Here is a 19,879-nt window from a genome sequence, read left to right on the forward strand (position 1 = left end):
CAGCAACCCGTTTTGAATAATTTTATAATCTTACTGTGTGTCATGCTATTCTCCCTGACGAACGGGAAGCTTTCGCGCGATGAGTGCGTTTTAAATTTGCTCGTAGCATCGCACGCACACACACAAACACACACACACACACGCACGCCACACAAAGGCCACACTTACTTCCTGAAGAGCTGGAGGACTATAACGGTGATGACGAACAGCTGGAAATCAGTCGACATGTACCACAGGTGGCCGTACATTCCCTGCGAAAACATTTTCATCAGGATTTTTTGTGTAATGCCATCGTTAAAGGCCCCTGTCACCTATCATAATAGTACGATTTGCTAAGTCAACAGACTGCATCGCGAAGAAGTGCTACAAGGTTGCATTCAAGTCGGAACTGCTTCACAACGATTACGTTTCGGTGTGATTGCAAACCGTAAATATATGTAAAAGTGGAGGTACTCACGATGTGTAAGTTTTCCGTGAAATTCCTGATCTGAAGCAGCAGTGCCCAGTATTGGGTGCGTACTTCGTGGTAAAAAAAGTCGTACAACGTTGGCGTCGTTGGACCTTTGAACATGAGCGGTGCAAGGTAGGTCCACATGATGCAGAAGAAAATGGGTATCGTTCCTCTGAAACATAACAAAGGATAAGAAGTAAGTTATCTGCTTTTATAGCGTGGTACTTGTTAAGCTTACAAGTACCCTAAACCATTCAGATGCCTTCACACTTGTCGCCGTACAATTTTTGTCCCTTTATCGTTCACTGCCACTTTGTTTTGCTCACTGCCTTTGTGGTCTCGCACCATGGCCTCATCTGCTAAAGGATGTTATGTTGCTTGCTCGACACCACTTGCAAGTTTATTTTTGTTGTTGTTGTGTGCGTGATGAAAAACAGATGTCTCACTGATGTTGACTTTGTCAGCAAGCAAGGCCTGCAGTACACGTGCAATAGGGGTAAGCCCTTCCAGGCTGCGACTAAGAGACTGAAAGCAAGTCTATGAAGTGTTCTTCAAATGATGCCCATATAGCACCGTTTGTTGCTCGTCGGAGCATCGATATTCCAAGCTCAAACCTAAAAACAATTTACTTTACTCAACAAGGAAACAAGAGTGCATACCAGTCTTGATCAAGTTTTTTTGCAAACCAGAACATTCGATTTCGCATTGATAAAAAAAGCATTGTTAAGATCTCCAGCTTTATTGTCTACCCCTTTTCCACTGTCGAGTTGTTTGCAATGTTTTTCAGCTAATAAAGCCTTCAAACGTCACCCTTGTAAGTACTGAGGACTGAACGTTCCAAGGAAATACATGTTTCGCGTACGTACTGCTTTGTTTGCTACTTCTGCGGTTTTCTCCCACATTGGAGAACCGAAACTAGATAAAATATTGTTGGAGGGTTCTCCAGAGGGTTCTTCACGTTTCCTCTTAATATTTAATCTTCATTATACATGCAAACAACATTTGACTTCATCGCTGTCATTGTTCTTTGCACTCACAGACATTATTACAACGTCATGAGACTACCCTGCTAATCTCGAATGCCAAATAAGGTGGACGCATTTACCTGATGTATCGGCGGATGACAGCCACAACACTGCTGGCAAGGCCACTAGATCGTTCTCTCAGCAAGTTGTACGTCAGAAGGAAGCCCCTATTATAAAAGAAATAAAACAGTAAAAAGGGTGCTGTAGGAAGTCATCCCAGTGCAGAATAAAAAGAAAACAAAATAAAGCCCAATGAAAATTCAGTCTATTTTTCCGGCACAACTGACACCAATAATATTGTAGGTAAACTAAGGTATGAAGGTAAGTAACGCAAAAAAAATGGCTGCGACTTAGCGGAGCTAACCCTGGATATGCAAAGCGAAAGCTTGTCTTAGTCTGGTTAATTCTTGGTGTCACTTGGTCAATGTTTGATTTAGCTGTATTTGTTATACTATTCGTCGAAAGCCTGCCTTTGTCTACGGTTGTGGTCGCGCTTCGGGCGTTTTCCGAGCCTAACGGCTCGCTCTTCCTCAGTCTTGATTGATTGATTATGCGGTTTAACGTGCCGACGCTACACAGGTGATGAGGCACGCTGTAGTGGAGGACTCCGGATTAATTTTGACTACATGGCGGTCTTTAACGTGCGCCGAAATTTCGAACACGTGGGTGTTTTCGCTTTTCGTCTCCATCAGAAAAGCGGCCGCCACGGCCGTCTTCCTCGGTATCCGACAAGAATTGACATCGCAGGCGCACGAAAGATGAAGGGTGAAGCACGAGTGCCCCCGCCGGGCTGCCGACCCAGCGGCAAATGTGTGGGCCAGCAGCTGCGTGGTAGCGAGGCTGCGGGGGGGTGGTCGGCTGCCTATCAGCTGATCGGCCCCTGCCGCCGGAGCCGCCGCCGCTCCGTTGAGCAGAACTGACTGAAAACGGAGCCTTGTGCGCAACGCTCAAAGTGGGCGCGGCGAGTCACGTGATGCACTGCAAGGGGGTGCGGCGGAGCTGCGGTCAAATGAAGGTCAAACTGCGGACGACGGCGAAGCCGCTCGACGAGATTAGTAAAGCTTTGCTTTAAAAACACGGTAGATACGACCAAAGACAGACGGAACAAGCTCTACTTACAGCGAAATGTAACATGTACGTCTATATACGCGGACAAAGCTAGCGCACGCACAAGATAAATTCGCAGTTTCTTACTGCTTCGTGAGCGCCTGCTCAAACGAAGGCGTCGAAATGGAGACAAAGAATAACATGAACACCGGCTGCGCCGCGGAAAAAAAAGGATGGTGCCTGACCTGCACCGCCTAACGGTTTCTCTATAACCAATGGCATCGCGTTCAAGGACACTCATGCCAATCTATACATACACTCTGTCTGACTGCACTCCCACTCCCGTAAATGTCGCGGATGACGAGGAGGTGTGTCAGAGCTCAAGCGCCGCATCGATAAACCAAGAACTTCAAAGAAAAAAAGTGTATTTTTCAGTATTTCAAGCATAATGGATAAAAGTTACACATTATATAGGCTTATCGCTCAAAAAAGGATAACCGAAATCCGAAAAATAAATTATCTGCACCGGTTGGACAGTGCATGTTAAATCGCCGCTTCTGAAACAAGGAATAATGCCTGAACTTGAGCCGTCTGCACAGGCGATTTTTGCCCCATGATTATTAGATTTTCACTAGAAGAGCACGAGCGACTATAAATTGTAGAGGCTTACGGGAGAAACAAAATTCTGCTGAAACCAACTCGGTAGATTATAACGTCTGACGAGCGGGACTGGACCGGCGCCATTTACTGCTCCGCTTTGAAAAGGCCCAAACATGCACTCAAGAACACCGTTTCGAGAAGGATTGTCTGTAGTGGTTGCCTACAGCTCCAGTGAAACTAGAGCTCCGTCCCCGAATCCACGGGGAATAGACCAACGAAGTCCGACATAAAGCCTGAAAAAGTCACATAATTTTAGCAGCTGTGTCACGAACTACTGGAGCGTACCAAAAAGGGTAGTCCACGTTTTCAAGGGCTGCATTTCGTAGTACAGTAGACTCCCTCTACTTCGTATGTCGCTTAATTCGGCTATACTGAAGCGCCCCCATTGAAACCCACCCGTACTGAAACACCTCGGCGTTGTAAAGCCGCTTGATTTTTTCGATATCCTGACACATACTCCTTCAACGCGTGGAGATGTCACATTCAATGTGACGCTGAAGCAGCGTTTAATTACATATTTAGTGCTCTTCCCATCCCTCCTATCGAGTCGCGTTTCAAAACACTGAAAAATATTGCCGACTATTTGCCGCAACAAAACATTTTTTTTTAGTTTGTTCGCTTCGACTCCCATTTGTTTATTCGACCTTACAGATAATTTAATCTGACTACGTAGTGCTGCAAGGGTCAAATTAAAGGTTGTGAACTTTATATGATAACCTTTGAAGCCGGACGCAGCATTGATTAGCGTTATACCCCGAGGAAGTGCACGCTCACCTGCCAGTCCAAGATGAGTAAAACGTGCGTTAACGTGGCACACGGGATATTTTATCTGAGCATCTCAGGAGGATAGCAGTAATAGAGGGGCATAAATTGCCATATTCTTAGTAAGTAGCACCATTATCCACCTAGGAGGTTTGTGTAAGCCCATTTCAGCTGCAAACATACTCGACCAAGCAAATGCGTTGCAGTACGGACAGGTGTTTCGACCAACACCTCCAACGTTCCACTACACTTACAGAAGTGACACAACAGAATGCCAGTAAGTGCGCGAGGCTTGCAGCAACAAGTACTTACGCGAGAAACAGGAAAGTATCCACACTGAGCAGACCAGCCATGATGAAGCAGAAGGTGATGTTATCGCCGTAGTGAAGAGCATTGACCAGACGAGCTGCATTAAACGAAAAACAATGCTGTGGAGGATCTCCAAGCATATCATTGTGAGCTGATGGCGGCGCGAAAGCGTTTCTTCTGGCTAGGTAAGTCGAAGCGCCTTCTGGCGGTGTCGACTATCACCTAGAACCTCGACATCGTACTGCGCACTGACTGCAGCTACTTGTGGCAGAATCACGTATCCATGACGCTGTAACACTGCCTCCATAGAAGCTGAAGACGAGCTGACACTGTGGGCGAGATTTCTGATTCACGTGCTTTTCTTCGTACTTTATTTTTGGGGATGCATGCGCTAGGAAACACGTCCAAGCCGATTTGAGTTAAGTACGCGCAAAGGGGTATCTGCTTTGTGAACGGTTCTCACGGGGGCCAGCTGATGCGGGTTCTCGCCGACCTAGCCAAGTAACGCTTTCACTTCCCCATTAGCCTCAGATAACTGCTCAAAACGATATAAGCGCACAAATATCAGCTCTGAGCGATCTTACAACTACGAGAGTACACGTCCTCCTGAGTGACTAATTTGGCTGTTGATTTCGCATTTAAACCGTTATCAGTCGTGCACATATAATCTAAACAATGGCTTTGATGGGAGCCACCAAACAGTTTGTTGTTTCTTTAAGTCACTTCCTTAATTAGGGCGGTGAGTTGGGCGAGTAGGTTCGTACATCCTGACCAAACAGCGCTAACGACGAAGACAGCAGTTTACAAAACAGATGAATTTATAATGCAGCGGTTTGTGCCGTCCTGTTGACTGCGCTGTTCGATCATGACGATGCCTGTCGCTAGCGGTTTTGTAAATTCTTCGAAGCTTTAAGTTCGCAGCCGTCACACCTCATGTAGCGAGCGACCGTACTTGAAAATGCGGCAAGCCCTGGTGGGGTGGTTATAGCCCTTATCTACTGCACACTGTCACAGCCTTGGTTTTCTCTTGAAGATTTGCAACCGCATTCTTCATCAGGGTTTGTCGACAGTATGAGCCTGCTTCCATCAAATCTCGACTCCCTGTCCTCAGGTGAAACTACCAAACTGAGCAGTCGGGGACTCACCCATGTTCGCGAAGTTAAAAGTGCTGTACGAATGGCCGAGCACCACCCAACCGATGCTGAAAAAGCGCATGCCGTGCAGGAATCGCAGCTTGTATGCGTCCGACTGCTTGTCGGTGGTCACGCTCACAAGCATCTTAGAGTTGGCCGCCACAGAGAAGCTCGTGAGAATGATGAGTACTTTTCCTGAAACGACAGAAAATCCCGACGTTCGACAACCACCATTAAAACAAGGGCACACTGACAGACAAACGGGCGCCGTGCTTAGCAGCGAAGCTGATAATCCGCGCTTTTTAGTAATAGAGACTCGCAATTAAATTCCTAGAGTGCAGTTACTATACGCGTGAAGGGAGGAGATGAGAAGGAGGAAGTAACTTTATTGCGTGAAGGGTGCACTGGTAATGTTACGTATAGCCATCAACGTAAGTTTAAAAGACTAACGTATAGATGGTACATACAAAATTCGTACACGCCATTCCTTGGTCTTACTTAATACCTGTTGTGCACGGTGATTCATCAATCGCAATAGCCATAAAGTCTAAGAGAAGTGGCGAAGCTGACTAGCCATTTTTGATTGGCACAGATTATGTCGGAAGCTCACTTTACGAGTTACCAAAAAAAAATCCATAATGGGGACGCAGCCTTTGCGCATGTCAAAAATGAAACAAAACTGAAAAAAATATTGGTCGTAACCTATGTGACGGAAGTTGTGGTCGAATTAGGCGACACAAAACGTGCAACCTAAGGGCAGTAATGTTCTGCGAATCACATGGCCATGCTCACAGGCATCGACGCCCTGCTCTATTCGCGCGTGTCAACCAATGGTTGACGATTCAATTGTACTATCACAAGGCATTGAATTCACTATTGTTAAAGCTTCGGTTGCTACAAAGGAGCAGTAATGGCGTGAGTGCCCTAAACGTTTTGTACAAACAAATATAATTTCTCATGTTCAGATGACAAGACAGCGTCCTTAGGGCCTGTACAGAACTAACTTCTCAGTCCCTTACGCTACCGTGTCTTGTCTCATATACCTGTTCTTTCCTTATTTCGTATCTTTATGTTTGTTTTCCGACAAAATAAATAAAAACTGTGCGCCTCCACGAGATCTATAGCAAAACATCATTGCGATGGTATAGTTTATATGAGGGCATGGCATCAGCTCTGTCCCGTTGTTTATGGAGATTGGGCGCTCGTTAAATGAAAGTCGATTAACTGGAATGACCGCTTAGTGGAACATCAACTTTGAAGTTGTTAGGTTGTTTACATACTAGGAACTACTCTGATAGAAAGGGTTACTGTGGCGTTTTTCTTTCTGTGTATATTGAAAGGCTTCTACAAACGTCTTGCAGGAGCAGTTTAGTTTGGGTTTTTAGCTTGCGTAAATACCTCTCGGTTCGTCCCCCCGTCGTTTGCTCAGGTAGAGGTCGATGGCGGTGCTCACTGCCATGATGAACGCCAGGACTCCCAAGAAACCACTACGGGTAAAATAAAAGAAAGAGGAAAAATATATATTAAATACACGTTCACACATTGACTACGAAAGAGCGGGCTTACTGCCTCGTTTTATGAGCACACTACTTCCCTGTATTCTACTCGTGTACAGAACGATTTTTCCATACCCTGCCTTAACTGCGTGTGGTTTGAACAAAGTTATGAGTATCCGCTAATAGATACTGTACTGTTATGAAATTAAGGAAATTCACCTGATGTTTATGCCTTTACGTGCTACGACCGCCAAGCCCTGCCAGCACGCATTGAAAAATGCGTTAACCTCACCTAACCCTCCCCTCTTTATCTTTCATTAAAGACGATAGTCTTTCTTGGGCTACTTAAACCTAGAAATATTGGTCTGTCTGTCTGTCTGTCTGTCTGTCTGTATGTCTGTCTGTCTGTCTGTCTGTCTGTATGTATGTATGTATGTATGTATGTATGTATGTATGTATGTATGTATGTATGTATGTATGTATGTATGTATGTATGTATGTATGTATGTATGTATGTATGTATGTATGTATGTGACTCGAATCAGCCACCCGGCCAAAGTGAAATGAAGTCTGCTCAATAGTCTTCTATACTCACTGCGAAATCTAAACGTCTGTTCATATGTTTATACTTGTCAACATTGTTGAACAAGAACAAGGCATTACGCAAATATAAGACATAAAATTATTACACAAGGGATATTTACAGTGTTCCTTCATAAAAAATTAATAGATGTTTGATTTTTGCGAAACGAAATCCCACATCTACTGCAGGAAAAAAATTCACACTGTCGCCTGCTGTCGCCGCGCAACTACAGCTTCTGGCGGCATTTCAAGAATTCAAGCGGCAACAATTACGAAAGGTTCCACTACATAGGTTCCACGTTCTGCTTGGAACGCACGCGAACTAGGGCAACGCGGTTCTATAAACGTTGTAATAGGACGCCTTGATTCACGCGTGTCTCCGCCGTACGGCAAAGCTGGCATCGAGGCACCCGGCCTGGAACAGTGGAACGCGGTAAATTTAAATTGACTTCTACAAACCTTTAGCGTGTTTACCTTGGGAGGAGCGCGGCGCAAGAGGGACAACATGAGAGGTGAGCGGTAAAGCGAAAGGAGGCATTTACTTGGCAAATGTCGACAAAGACTGCCGTCTTTTGTCGACATTTGCGAAGAAAGGAGCAGATACGCGGCCATTAGTTTTTTTTTTTTTTTGCGGTGTTTTTACACAGTTTATTATTCAGTGAATTTTTTTGTGTGTGCATCGTGCGATGCGTCCAGCATTATATTACTCACAAGAGTGCAAAGGCTTGCCTTCTTTTACACGACTCCCTCCACCTCACCTCTCTCGCATATAATGAATGTGGATTAGCCGAGCGGAAGCCTGAGGCAGTCAACTACTTTGTATTTTTTCCGCTTGCAACAAAGGCTTTCAGGTCAAGGAAAGTTGACTACGTGAATCAATGTGGCGGCGAGTTCACGACAGTTCAATGCCGAAAACACTCTTTCTGGAATCTCAAGGTCCCGCACCGGCCATGCGTGACGGATGCTTCACACAACTCATTAGCTTTCAGTTTCAACGACACCGCATCCGAAAGCCCGCGTGTCTTTGTACTGCGGTAGGCCCCTCCAAAGATGGTTGCAACAATGACGCACACGCCAGTACAACACCACGCTTGCGGTGGAACGCGCTTGTAGGCATCATATTAAATCTCAGATTAAAGAGATACGTAATACTAACAAAGTTAAAATAAAGTATGCTATGCAGTGACCCGCACACAGCCTGCATGACAATCTTGTACGCCAGTGCGCTTTGTATGTGGAAAGCACACGTGACAACCAAAACCACTGTCGTGCACCACGTCTATGGCGTAGGGAGATGATGCCTGCAGCTTCAACACAACAGAACACTACATCCCACCGGAGTTCCATCTCACGTTGTCGCGGGTGATAAACTATCCTGTACGGGGCGTAGACATATTTCGTTCTCCACGCATCAACACCAGCAGCTCGGCAAAACTGCGATGACACCCCTGATAATGTAGTCCTCTCTGAGCCAGAATTCCACTTAGTGGTATCAGCGAACCAGGAGACATTAGCGTGCCCTTTTCTTCCTCACTTTCTCCTGACACCTGCATTAGATAAAGGTCTGCAGTCTGCGAGTCTTCACTTAATTATAACGACAATTCCAACGACTGGCCTCCTCGCTATATCATTCGGAGTTTACAACCAGATCTTGAAAATTATCACCTCTTAAATCACCGTGTTTTGTCCGCGACACGGTCTGGCAGTCGTTTCTCCCTTGTTTTATCTGCTGTACTACGGAGTGCAGTCCTGAGGCTGTTCACAGACTACACAGGAGTGCGGCCTGCTTACAGCAAACTTGCACAACTGCCCATGTAATGTGCAACGACTCAAATCACCATATTTCTAAGTGGGCGCGCCACGTTTCAGCCAAGGACGAGAGGCCTCCGCAATTCCTGGAGACATTCCGTCGAAGTAAAACACTTCCTGGTTCCTTCGCAACTATTAACGCTAGTGACACAACCGACCTCCCCTCCACTTTCTCAGGGCAGAGGGCGGCCCGCCAAAATAATCCACATCTTTGTATCCCTGGCTGTGGAAGAGCGGTTGGTTGAGCCGGAAATTCAGCGAATAGACGACGTAGTCTACAAAATCCACTTCCCCCAGATAATCATGTTTCCTACGAAAGCGGAGGGGAGAACGTTGATGTCACTGGTGATGATGTCTCTGCGTGCTGGTGCGTGCGTGTGGGTGTGCCTGTGAGTCTGTGTGGTGTGTGTGCTGCAAGTTTCTCAGTGCACAGGTAGTTCACATGATATTCACTCTCTAACTACACGCTGTCTGCAAGCATTAACGCTATAGCCCAATTTTAAGTGCTGATGCGCATGGGGATTTATGGGCTGTGATAGCTGTAGCTTTCATCGCGGTTCTGCTAAAGGTATGGGCTGTGGGCTGAAAGTAACTTTGTTCCGGACTTTGTGGTATCCCCCCCCCCCCCCCATAGCCATTCCACGCGTGTGGCGTTCATGCTTCTTTAAACCGAAGATGTCTTCATGACCAGCAGCCATCGCCGCGTCCAGCAACTCTTGGCCTCGAGGGCGAAGGCTGCCCACTAATCTCATGAATTCATAGAATAGGGAACCACTCCCACTTGGAACAGCTCAACAAAACGTTTTACTACTACTACTATTATTACTACTACCCGCCGAGAATTACAGGCCTCTACAGCCTTCATGAGACGGTTGGTGTTATGAAAACTGGGCTTAGATCGTACCCTTAGCAGAAACGTAGCGGCTTAGGGATTGGCGCATGAAGCGCGTAAGGGAAGGAACAAAAAGAACTAAAACTTCTTCCGATTGCACGTGCGTCCTCGTCGATTGGCAGCGCCGAGATGGGTGGAATACAAACGCCCGCAACATAAAGGAGTACCACAGCCTTGCCAAACCAGGCGAAAGAGTCGCCGTGAACAACTTATTGTGCATTTTCTCATGCCCTTCTGGCGGGGGTATTTATCTTGACCTTCTGCTCAGCTCCCGTCTTCTTCTTTTTTTTATTTCTTTTCCCTGCGCATGAATTACATTGTCGTGAGAATCAGTTCCGTTGCCAAGAACGCCGTTCAAAGAAACCGCGGACTGTGACGCCGCCGTCGCTTGCGGCAACAGTCGACCGCGTAATCTGAATGGCGAGCCTGGGGCCATTCCCAGCGGCTTCGTGATGCTCGCCGACGGAGGCGAGCGGGCCCCCTTTTTCTCACGTTACTGCCCTCCGCCATGCGGCCGCAGGCCTTGTTAACCCCTGAGTGCTGACGTCAAACTTCGGCAAGGTTCCGATGCTAGCCGCGGCCTGCCGTAGCCGACGCGCGCTCACACACACGCGCACACGGACAGATATACTTATACTTGCATATATTACAGCCTGTTCGCTGTGTATAATTACTGACCCATTCGTCTACTCTGTTTTATAGAAGTAACCACATAACTTCCACCCAAGACCTAGACTTCGGACAACCCAGGGGACAGGCTGGATTTAGAAAGGTTACTCAACAATGAATCAATAGATCAGGTCCGTGCTGATTGTCATGGTGGTAGAGGAGAATTCCGGGGAATATAAGAAACCGCTTTACTTGGCATTCATAGATTACGGAAAACCCTTTGATTGGGTAGATGCCCTCGCAGTGATGGGAACATTGAGAGAACAAGGAGTAGAAAAAGCACAGACCTATTGGGAAACTTATTACGGGAAAGAAAACGCTTCATCAGAGGAGTTGGAACTTCCGTGCCAGGAACAGCGCCAGACAAGAAGAAAACGCCTCACTGAAATTGTTTACAGCATACCTAAGGGGGGAGGGGGTATTTAGGAAGCTTCATTGGGGCAAGTCAGGGATAACAGTTAAAGGGGGGTACTTTAGCCTCTTCACATTTGCGGGAGGCGCCTTTTGGTTCAGTGATTCTGGTGAAGACCTGCACAGGATGCCCAAGGAACTATTCTAAGTAAGGTTACTCATGGGATTAAAGATAAATATGAATGAGTCCAAATTAATGTGGAACACACGTGCAGAAAGCACTCCCTTCAATGCAGTGTTACACGTTGCGGCTTCTGTGAACAGTGTTACACGTTGTTAACTTTCAACAGGAGTTGTTCTTAAAGTTCTCGTCGCTCATTCTTCCACGTTTACTCGCGAAGAGGTAAGCTGCTACACTGAACACTATCTCAATGCATGCGCCGGAGGGAAGGGTGGTATTATAACGTAGGAACAGCTTCCGCACCAGCTGGTAGTTGCGCAGTGCTTCTTACAGGACGGGGGGCCCTAAAAAGCGGTCGCATATTTTTCATGGCGAGAACTACCGTAGAAGACTGGTTACAACCTGATTTTGAAAAAAAAAGTAATTGATTACGTGTAATCGATTACAAGAAAATGTAATTGAATTCGTCAGAACGTTACAGTTTCGAAAAAGTAATCGATAATGTTAAAAAATTACAAAAAATGTAATTGATTACAAGTAATCGATCACTTGTAACGCGTTACGTGCAACTCTGGTTCTGACCTACCCGACGGGAGTTTTTCTCTAGCTTCTTCCTGTCCTCATTCAACGAGCCCATCATTTCCCATTCTGATTCGCTATAGGCATATACATACAAACACAAACACGCACACACACATATTGTGTGTGTGTGCGCACGTGTGTGTGTGTGTGTGCGCACGTGTGTGTGTGTGTGTGTGTGTGTGTGTGTGTGTGTGTGTGTGTGTGTGTGTGTGTGTGTGTGTGTGTGTGTGTGTGTGTGTGTGTGTGTAGAAATAGGTTTGCCAGTCAAGAATGCCTTGGAAAGCGAAGGGGAGAATGCGGTAGGTCATTGAAACAGATCAAAAATTCGGAAATATAGAAAGAAAGAGGAGAAAAACCTGCCCGCCGGTTGGGATCCGAACCCACTACCTCCAGAATACGCGTGTGCGAATACGAATACGGCCTCCAGGATACGCGGGTTCGGATCCCACCCACGTTTCAGGATACACGTATTCGGAAGCGTATTCTGGAGGTCGTGGGTTCGGATCCCACCCGGTGGGCATTTTTTCTCCACTTTCTTTTCTGTCTTTCCAAATTCTTTATCTGTTTCAATGACCTACCACATTCTCCCCTTTGCTTTCCGAGGTTTTCCTGACTGCCAACCCTTATTTCTGTCTTAATTCAACGAGCCCCTCATTTCCCATTGTGATTCGCTACATGCAAAGCGAGGGCCTCTGTTCTGGCAGTCTTGGGGCCATAGGGAGCTCAAGAGGGTTCAACGCTGGTCGACCACTCTCGACATGTCGTAGGCACTCGAGTCACGGCCCGGGGGTTAAAAAGAAGGTTCTCTTCACCCCGAGCAGTAGGGGTGGCGCTGGCTACCACCCCAAGCACAGTAAAAAATTACCCTAACATAAATGCCCAAGAAAGTGGACGGGAAAATAACCCCACCGGTAGCGTGGTGGTCATTGCACCAGACGCGTATTCTGGAGGTCGTGGGTTCGGATCCCACCCGGCGGGCAATTTTTCTCCACTTTCTGTCTTTCCCCATTCTTTATCTGTTTCAACGACCTACCACATTCTCCCCTTTGCTTTCCGAGGTTTTAGATGCGACTGCATCTCATTCACTCGCCTTGTCCCAGCATCCGGCGTCGGCGTTGTTGTCGGTGTACGCCCCTCCCCCATTCTCCTCGCCGCGTGAGCTGCGCTCTCCGCCGCTCACCCCCTCTCCTCTCCGATAGCGAACACTCTCTCGCGAGGGGCATTGGATTGGATTCGATTGGATTGGCTTGAATTGGCTTGGCTTGGCTTGGCTTGGCTTGGATTGGATTGGATTGTGTTGGATTGTGTTGCGTCATAGCCGCGGCACGCGCACTGGCGCCGGCGCGTCCCCTCACCGTTATGCGCGCTATAAAACGCGGTGCCTGCGCCGCTCCGCTCCATCGTTCCAGCGCCGTTCCTCCGCTGTCCAACGCTGCAACGTGAACCCCCCTATGCGTCGCATCTACACAGGGGTTCCCGCGAGAGGAGGTGGGAGTTTTTTCTTGACTGCCAACCCTGATATATATATATATATATATATATATATATATATATATATATATATATATATATATATATATATATATATATATATATATATATAGCAGAACAGAGAGATACGGGACGAGGGACTCGGTAAAGATACATATCAAGGTTGCAGTCGTCATTGCCAGTGCTATTCGGCTTTTTTTTTTTTTTTTTTTTCGAAATATATAATAGGGCCGAATGACGTGTGCTTGTCACGTTTCTTTGATTCATTGATAAATAAGCGAAAATATAAGTCGAGAAAATATATATATATATATATATATATATATATATATATATATATATATATATATATATATATATATATATATATATATATATATATATATATATATATATATATATATATATATATTCTCACCAGCCTATCTGCGCCCACTGCAGGGCAAATGCCTCTCCCATTATTCTCCAGTTACCCCGGCCGTAGGTGAGCACCGGTAAGATGCAGCTGTCTGTCATACACTTTCTCCTTCAGGGACAACGGTAGGCTGACATTCATTATCTGAGAATGCCTGCCGTATGCACTCCACCCAGCCTTCTTATCCTTCTAATTATCTCTGCCTCATGGTTGGGATCCGGGGTCACAACTTGGCCTAAGTAGATATATTCGCTTACCACTTCCATTGCCTCGCCCCCTATCAAACCGCTGCGCTGTCCCGAGGTTATTGATCATTACTTTGGTTTGTGGGTTCTGGAGGTCGTGGATTCGGATCGCACCCGCCGGGCATTTTGTCACCACTTTCTTTCTGACTCAAAAAGTTCTTCATCTGTTGCTATGACCAACCACAACCTCCCCTTTGCTTTCCGAGGTTTTCTTGACTGCCAACCCTTATTTTCTATATATATATATATATATATATATATATATATATATATATATATATATATATATATATATATATATATATATATATATATATATATATATATATATATATATATATATATATATATATATATATATATATATATATATATATATATATATATATATATATATGTATATATATGAGCAACAATTTTTGTTTTGTGAGAATTTCATCACCGTTCCAAACCGGTTCTTGTTTACGCAGCCGGGCTTGAGATTCCGGAAATGAAGTGTGACAGAGGAAAGCGTGGGCGTGCGCGCAACTGAACCGTTCCCTTTGTCGCCATTCAAGGCGCCGTCGAAGTCTGTCTGGTCGCACCTCCACAAGTCGCCACCGAATACCATAGGCCGTCATTTTCACACGACAGCGTCGCTAAGCAGCGCCCGGCGCATTAATTTGCGCGCCTGACAGTGATATCCGAGGCGGAACCGAGGGCTGTGGGAACGTGCGTAACCTGCCCTCCGGTCAAGGACGCACTACTCAAAACCAGAACTCGTGGAACGAGTTGCGTTAGACAGGCCATGTCTTATGGGGGCCACCTGAGAAAGACCGAGGCTGCCGCAATGACAGCTGTGGCACATTGTCTTGACGGCTGCGACGTCGCGAAACGTCTATGAACCACTCAATTCTTTCTCTACTTTTTTTCGTGCTATTCATTCGCAAAGACCACAACGTGGCGTTTTACTTGATAGAACGCGAGAATTTTTCGCACTCTGTTCCCCTAGCGCGGCACTACCCAGACCCTGCGGACTGCAGAGCCGAAGCAAGAGAGTAGGGCCGGTCTGCGCCGCAACGCTCCACGACCCAAGACCACAGGAGGACCTCCCAGAGGAGGCTCAAGCCGATATACAAGATAAGAGGGGAACGAGGGGCGTCCTTGTCTGCCCTCACGGAAGACGTGCTCGCAAAGTGGAAGGTATACGTTCCCCACCGCTTAAGACCCCGAGAACCACACAGAGACCACCATCGTGACCTGCCCCTCATGTCTCCCACCGACGAGGCCCACAATGTACCACATGCTGTGAGAATGTTCGGGACTTCCGGCGGAGAGAAGAGCTCATCTTCCGCCGAACATCAAGACCCTCTAGGAGTGGGCATTGCCTCCTACGGGCCGGGTGCTCCAACAAGACGCTGCCATGTCCTTGTGGACTTTCTCAAGTACCCCGGAGATAAACAAGAGAATATAGACGCTCTCAACCCCTTTACCGCTTACCCAAGCCTTGCCTAGACCTTGAATCACCTTATTTATAAAGACTAACAATAACAATATCAACGCCTCATTCCAAATTTAGACCCTAGTTCAGAAAATATCTTGAAAACTTAATTAAAAAAAAGAAGCGTGCAGGATAACTTGGTTTTCACGAGCTGACACACGGCAGAGGGCGAGTTCGGGCGTAAGTTCATGATTTGTTGGAATGTTGGGAATCGGGCACAACACATGCACCGAAGCTACACCTGGGTTAGGATGGCTACGGATTATTTCAGACCACGTGGGGCTGTTTACCGTGTGCCGAGAGGCGGCCATTTTTCTCGGGACAACCAAACGCGAAACTTTTGCTCTGCGGTCTGTTTCTCTCTCCCTCTCTGCCACTCCATTAAATCGCCCGGCCAAACTGAAAGAATGCTCCAACACGAAGTATACAGGGTGTCCCAGCCTCCCAGCTATCGTGCACCAAGATTTAAAAAAACACCAATAGGTTACTCGAAGAAAACCTACCGCATGATATTTCCAGTACAGTACAATAGCGGCCACGAATTTTTTCGTTAACTTAATTTACTTCATTAATTGCATTTAATTATCTCAATCCAGAAGCACTGTCTGAATCAATAAAGTCTGAATAAGGCACTTGTAAGTACCCATGAGGGACATCGAACTGCGGTATTTTCAGCGACGAACTAATTGCGTGTTCATTTATTCTGACTGATGAAGAAACCCGCGAAATACGAAAAATACCACGTGATGGCGCTCCCACTTACATGATAAAGCAGTGCCCTCAAACAGGCTGCCGCTGACTTACTCAAAATGAAATAAAGAAAAGAAAGAAAAAATCTTGATCGAGTTTGAGCATTATCTGCCACACGCGCCCGCGAAACTTGCTGCAGCTGTTCGTTCCACAGCATATTATCAAGGTAATGTGCTGTCTCTTCAGCTGTGTAACAGGCAATGCAGTTGCTTTCAATCAGCATATATATATAGATATATATATATATATATATATATATATATATATATATATATATATATATATATATATATATATATATATATATATATATATATATATACAAGAAAATAAAACTTTTAACAAGGTAAAAGCACGATTGTTGCCTACGTTTCAGCAAAGAGACTTGCTTTCCCTGACGAAAGCAAGTCTCTTTGCTGAAACGTAGGCAACAATCGTACTTTTACCTTGGTAAAAGTTTTCTTTTCTTGTGTTCTCTACCATCTTCAAAAGTTTAACTGCTCCCTATATATATATATCGGTAGCACGGTTGAATCTTTCGGATATGGTCCAGCATATCTGATAAGCCGAAATCCATTTGTCTTGCCTTCTCTAGGAGCGGATCCCCTTCAGCGCGCGTGTAAATGAATTTGAAAAGGAGCACTGGGTTGCACGACGCGATGAATCCTTCCCACATTATAGCTGGATGAAGAAAACTTACGGCAGGTACAATTTTGTTGTAGGCAATTAGCAATGGGGCGTTGTTTAGCCCACAGCAGCTTAAAAGTTTCCACACTAAGCCAGCAGTGAACTTTGATTATTTCGCGTGCGCTGTCGAGGTACCAAGACGTCCGCCACATTTTCAAAAGCATGACGCTGTACGCTCAGTTATTTGTTTCTCCAAGTCGTTTGTGATTTTGAGATGAGTTTTGCCTAGAAGCAGGTCTCAGGGCCAACATGCAGACAATGCGAGAAATTTGCTTGACTTCCCGATCAGTACTGGGAAGCGGACTGCGTAGCAAGAAAAACTACGTGCGTAAGACTGCATTCTCGTGTAAACTGTGGGAACAGCCAGGACGGTGTTTCCGCAATGAAGCCCACTACCTGTGGAATGATTCAAAGATTCACTCACATGATACCCGCCTGGGTGGTGTCAATCTCTTCCGGCTCGTTTGTAGCGCAGTCGGTCACCTTGATTTTTGTGCCCTGGGAAATCACTGCACAGACAAGGCGCCTTATTATTCACATGCTGAGCTCACAGCTTTTTCTGTATAAACACAGCGCCGTGTTAACAGCAAACAGCGACAATTATCGAATAGTTGACGGTGACGGTTGTTCTTCATACTAAAAAAGCTGCTGGAGAACGCGTTGGGAGCGAACCCCACCGGCATGATTCTCCGTATCCTCGATGGCAGATGGGAGCGCCGCGCACATCACCCACTAAAAGCATGTTACCGCACCATGTTGGCGGCGAATACATAAAGCTACGTAAAACTGGAGGAATAAGACATCTTGAATGGTAATCTTACAGACACTGGCGATGGCTTCAATGTCCGAAGGCGAGCACTCGCGAACGATGCAGAGGCCGATTTTCACACCGTGCACGATTTCAGAATTCTGAAACTTGGCGAAGTTCGGCGTCTGAAAAGAAAGAAATTTGCGGGTTAAATTTTGCATGAAGCAATCATTGCTCTTCGTACGTTCTGTACTCGCACAAAAGGTTTCTCCGACGAAAACCTTGTGGCCTAGAGTAGAGTTAAGGAATCCCACTTCAAGAGAGCTGAATATTCCCCTCATTTCCAAAATTTTTAGCCTTCGTGGTGGTTCTACGGCTATGGTTGAGTATTCCTAAGTATCATGGTTGCCGGCTGCAGCGGCTGCTTTTGTGGTAGGGGTGGGAAAGAACACCACCCTCATGCACTGAATTTCAGCGCACACCAAACTAATTCATGCACTACGTCACGCCTCGTAATCACAGACAGTAGAGCTTCAATGGTTAACACATTCCCCCCCCCCTTTTTTTTTGTCGTCGGGATGTTAAGCGCCTATGAAATCAGTAGGACCTCCTCATTCAGCTAAACTTCATAATAATTAATCGCGGTGATCAGGACAATGCGTTTCACAATACTCTCGCACACCTAAGCCACCAGCAGAATGAAGTGTCACTGGTTTCAACTTTGTGTTGTGAGGCGCGCACCGTCTTCAGCAGCATATCCCCACGCGAATTTTAAAAGCAACTTGGTTTTGCACATATACAAAATGCAGCATTGTATAACAAATATACGCTCAGTTAGAGTTCTCTCTCCTACACTAATGAAACACATCTCGCAAAAGACGACGAGACGAAGGGAAGCAAAATAAAAGGAGCTAGCTCTTCCCTTCCGTCAATCGATTTTCGCGTTGTAGCACCACGGCGCTATGCTAATCGTTCCAGTGCTCTGTCTGTCGATACTCTACTGCATGGACTGCGCATCGGCGTGGAACTCGATAAACGCCTTTTTTCTTCCTCCAGGATTGCTCGGGCGGACACTATGATGTGCTACGAAAATAACACTGATAATGCTGTGGAACACCACTATTTAGAGCGAGCCAGATACCCAGGTCCACGGAAACCACTAGGCACCGGGCCGGGAGCCCCTGGTTTGAGGCCAATGTCTTCGGGCCCGATTCTGGGCTATGGATGACGATCGGGTTAGTACAACGATCAATAGGCACGCTAAAAGCCTTTTCGGATGAGACAAACTGATCTGGATTACAAAAAATGTATATAAAGCTTCGGTTGTTCGCACTGTGGTGTGTAGGCATGGTTATGACGTTGTTTCCTTTGACTTTGTGGGTACTCCGCATGTTCATTTGTTGACGCAGTTATTTTGCACTATCGGTGACTCTATTCTATGTGTTTCTATAGCTTGCCGTGTATAGAGAAAGCGCTCATGGGTTGCTCCCGAGTTACATGTAGTTACGCATGGAGTTTATTTTTCTTTTTGTTTTCAGGAAAGGGGCAGCCATTGCTTCCAACAAGTCCAGCATCACCCTACACACTTTTTTTAATGTGACCTAAAGCTAGCATTCCATAGAAGCTCCGACACAGTCTTTCCAAACAAAACGCGCTGGTATGCGACGGCAAACGCTTCCTAAAAAAACCCCCTTCACTTATCCTCACCATGTGGTATCCCTGACAATATTTCTCAAAAATCTACCCCTAAAGCCAAGGCGGACTTCTCTAGATTTTGTTTCTTGTTTGTGCAACATGCTGGTAAGCGGACGTCTGCTCAAAATCTGCTTCCAAGTCACCTAAAGGCAGGGCAAACAGGCCTTGCACGCGCACTCGCATTGGAAAACAACCCCTCGCAGGAGCAACGCATTTCGGTCGCAGCGGTCAATACGTGTTACGTCCGCAGCGTCCAAGAAGGAGCCTTGCAAAGACGAGAGGGTACCGAGAAACGGCGACGTCACAGGGCGCTGAATTCCCTCAGCGTGAGACGTCTCTGAGACGCTTACGGCGCGGCCTTTCCCGCCATTATTTTGAGCTTGTTACTCGTTTTCTACCTCTCGTTTGATCGCGTGCCA

The 19,879-nt window shown here is 46.2% G+C and overlaps 1 protein-coding gene across 1 annotated transcript in view; it reads right to left on the bottom strand.

Moving 5' to 3' along the window:
- The window catches only part of LOC144148854 (nose resistant to fluoxetine protein 6-like), a 57,588-nt gene that overhangs the window by 15,631 nt on the left and 22,078 nt on the right, over window positions 1-19,879 (bottom strand). Inside the window, exons 3-10 of the mRNA XM_077680377.1 lie at window positions 17,839-17,950; window positions 17,442-17,526; window positions 6,786-6,874; window positions 5,400-5,582; window positions 4,258-4,351; window positions 1,557-1,643; window positions 458-623; window positions 169-251 (exon numbers count right to left, since the gene is read on the bottom strand). Coding sequence (XP_077536503.1) covers window positions 169-251; window positions 458-623; window positions 1,557-1,643; window positions 4,258-4,351; window positions 5,400-5,582; window positions 6,786-6,874; window positions 17,442-17,526; window positions 17,839-17,950 — 899 coding nt within the window. The remainder of the gene's footprint in view (window positions 1-168; window positions 252-457; window positions 624-1,556; window positions 1,644-4,257; window positions 4,352-5,399; window positions 5,583-6,785; window positions 6,875-17,441; window positions 17,527-17,838; window positions 17,951-19,879) is intronic.

The sequence above is a fragment of the Haemaphysalis longicornis genome, unplaced genomic scaffold (assembly GCF_048455015.1).
Source record: "Haemaphysalis longicornis isolate Haplotype H1 unplaced genomic scaffold, Haemaphysalis longicornis Haplotype H1 scaffold_1, whole genome shotgun sequence".
Lineage (NCBI taxonomy): Eukaryota > Metazoa > Arthropoda > Arachnida > Ixodida > Ixodidae > Haemaphysalis > Haemaphysalis longicornis.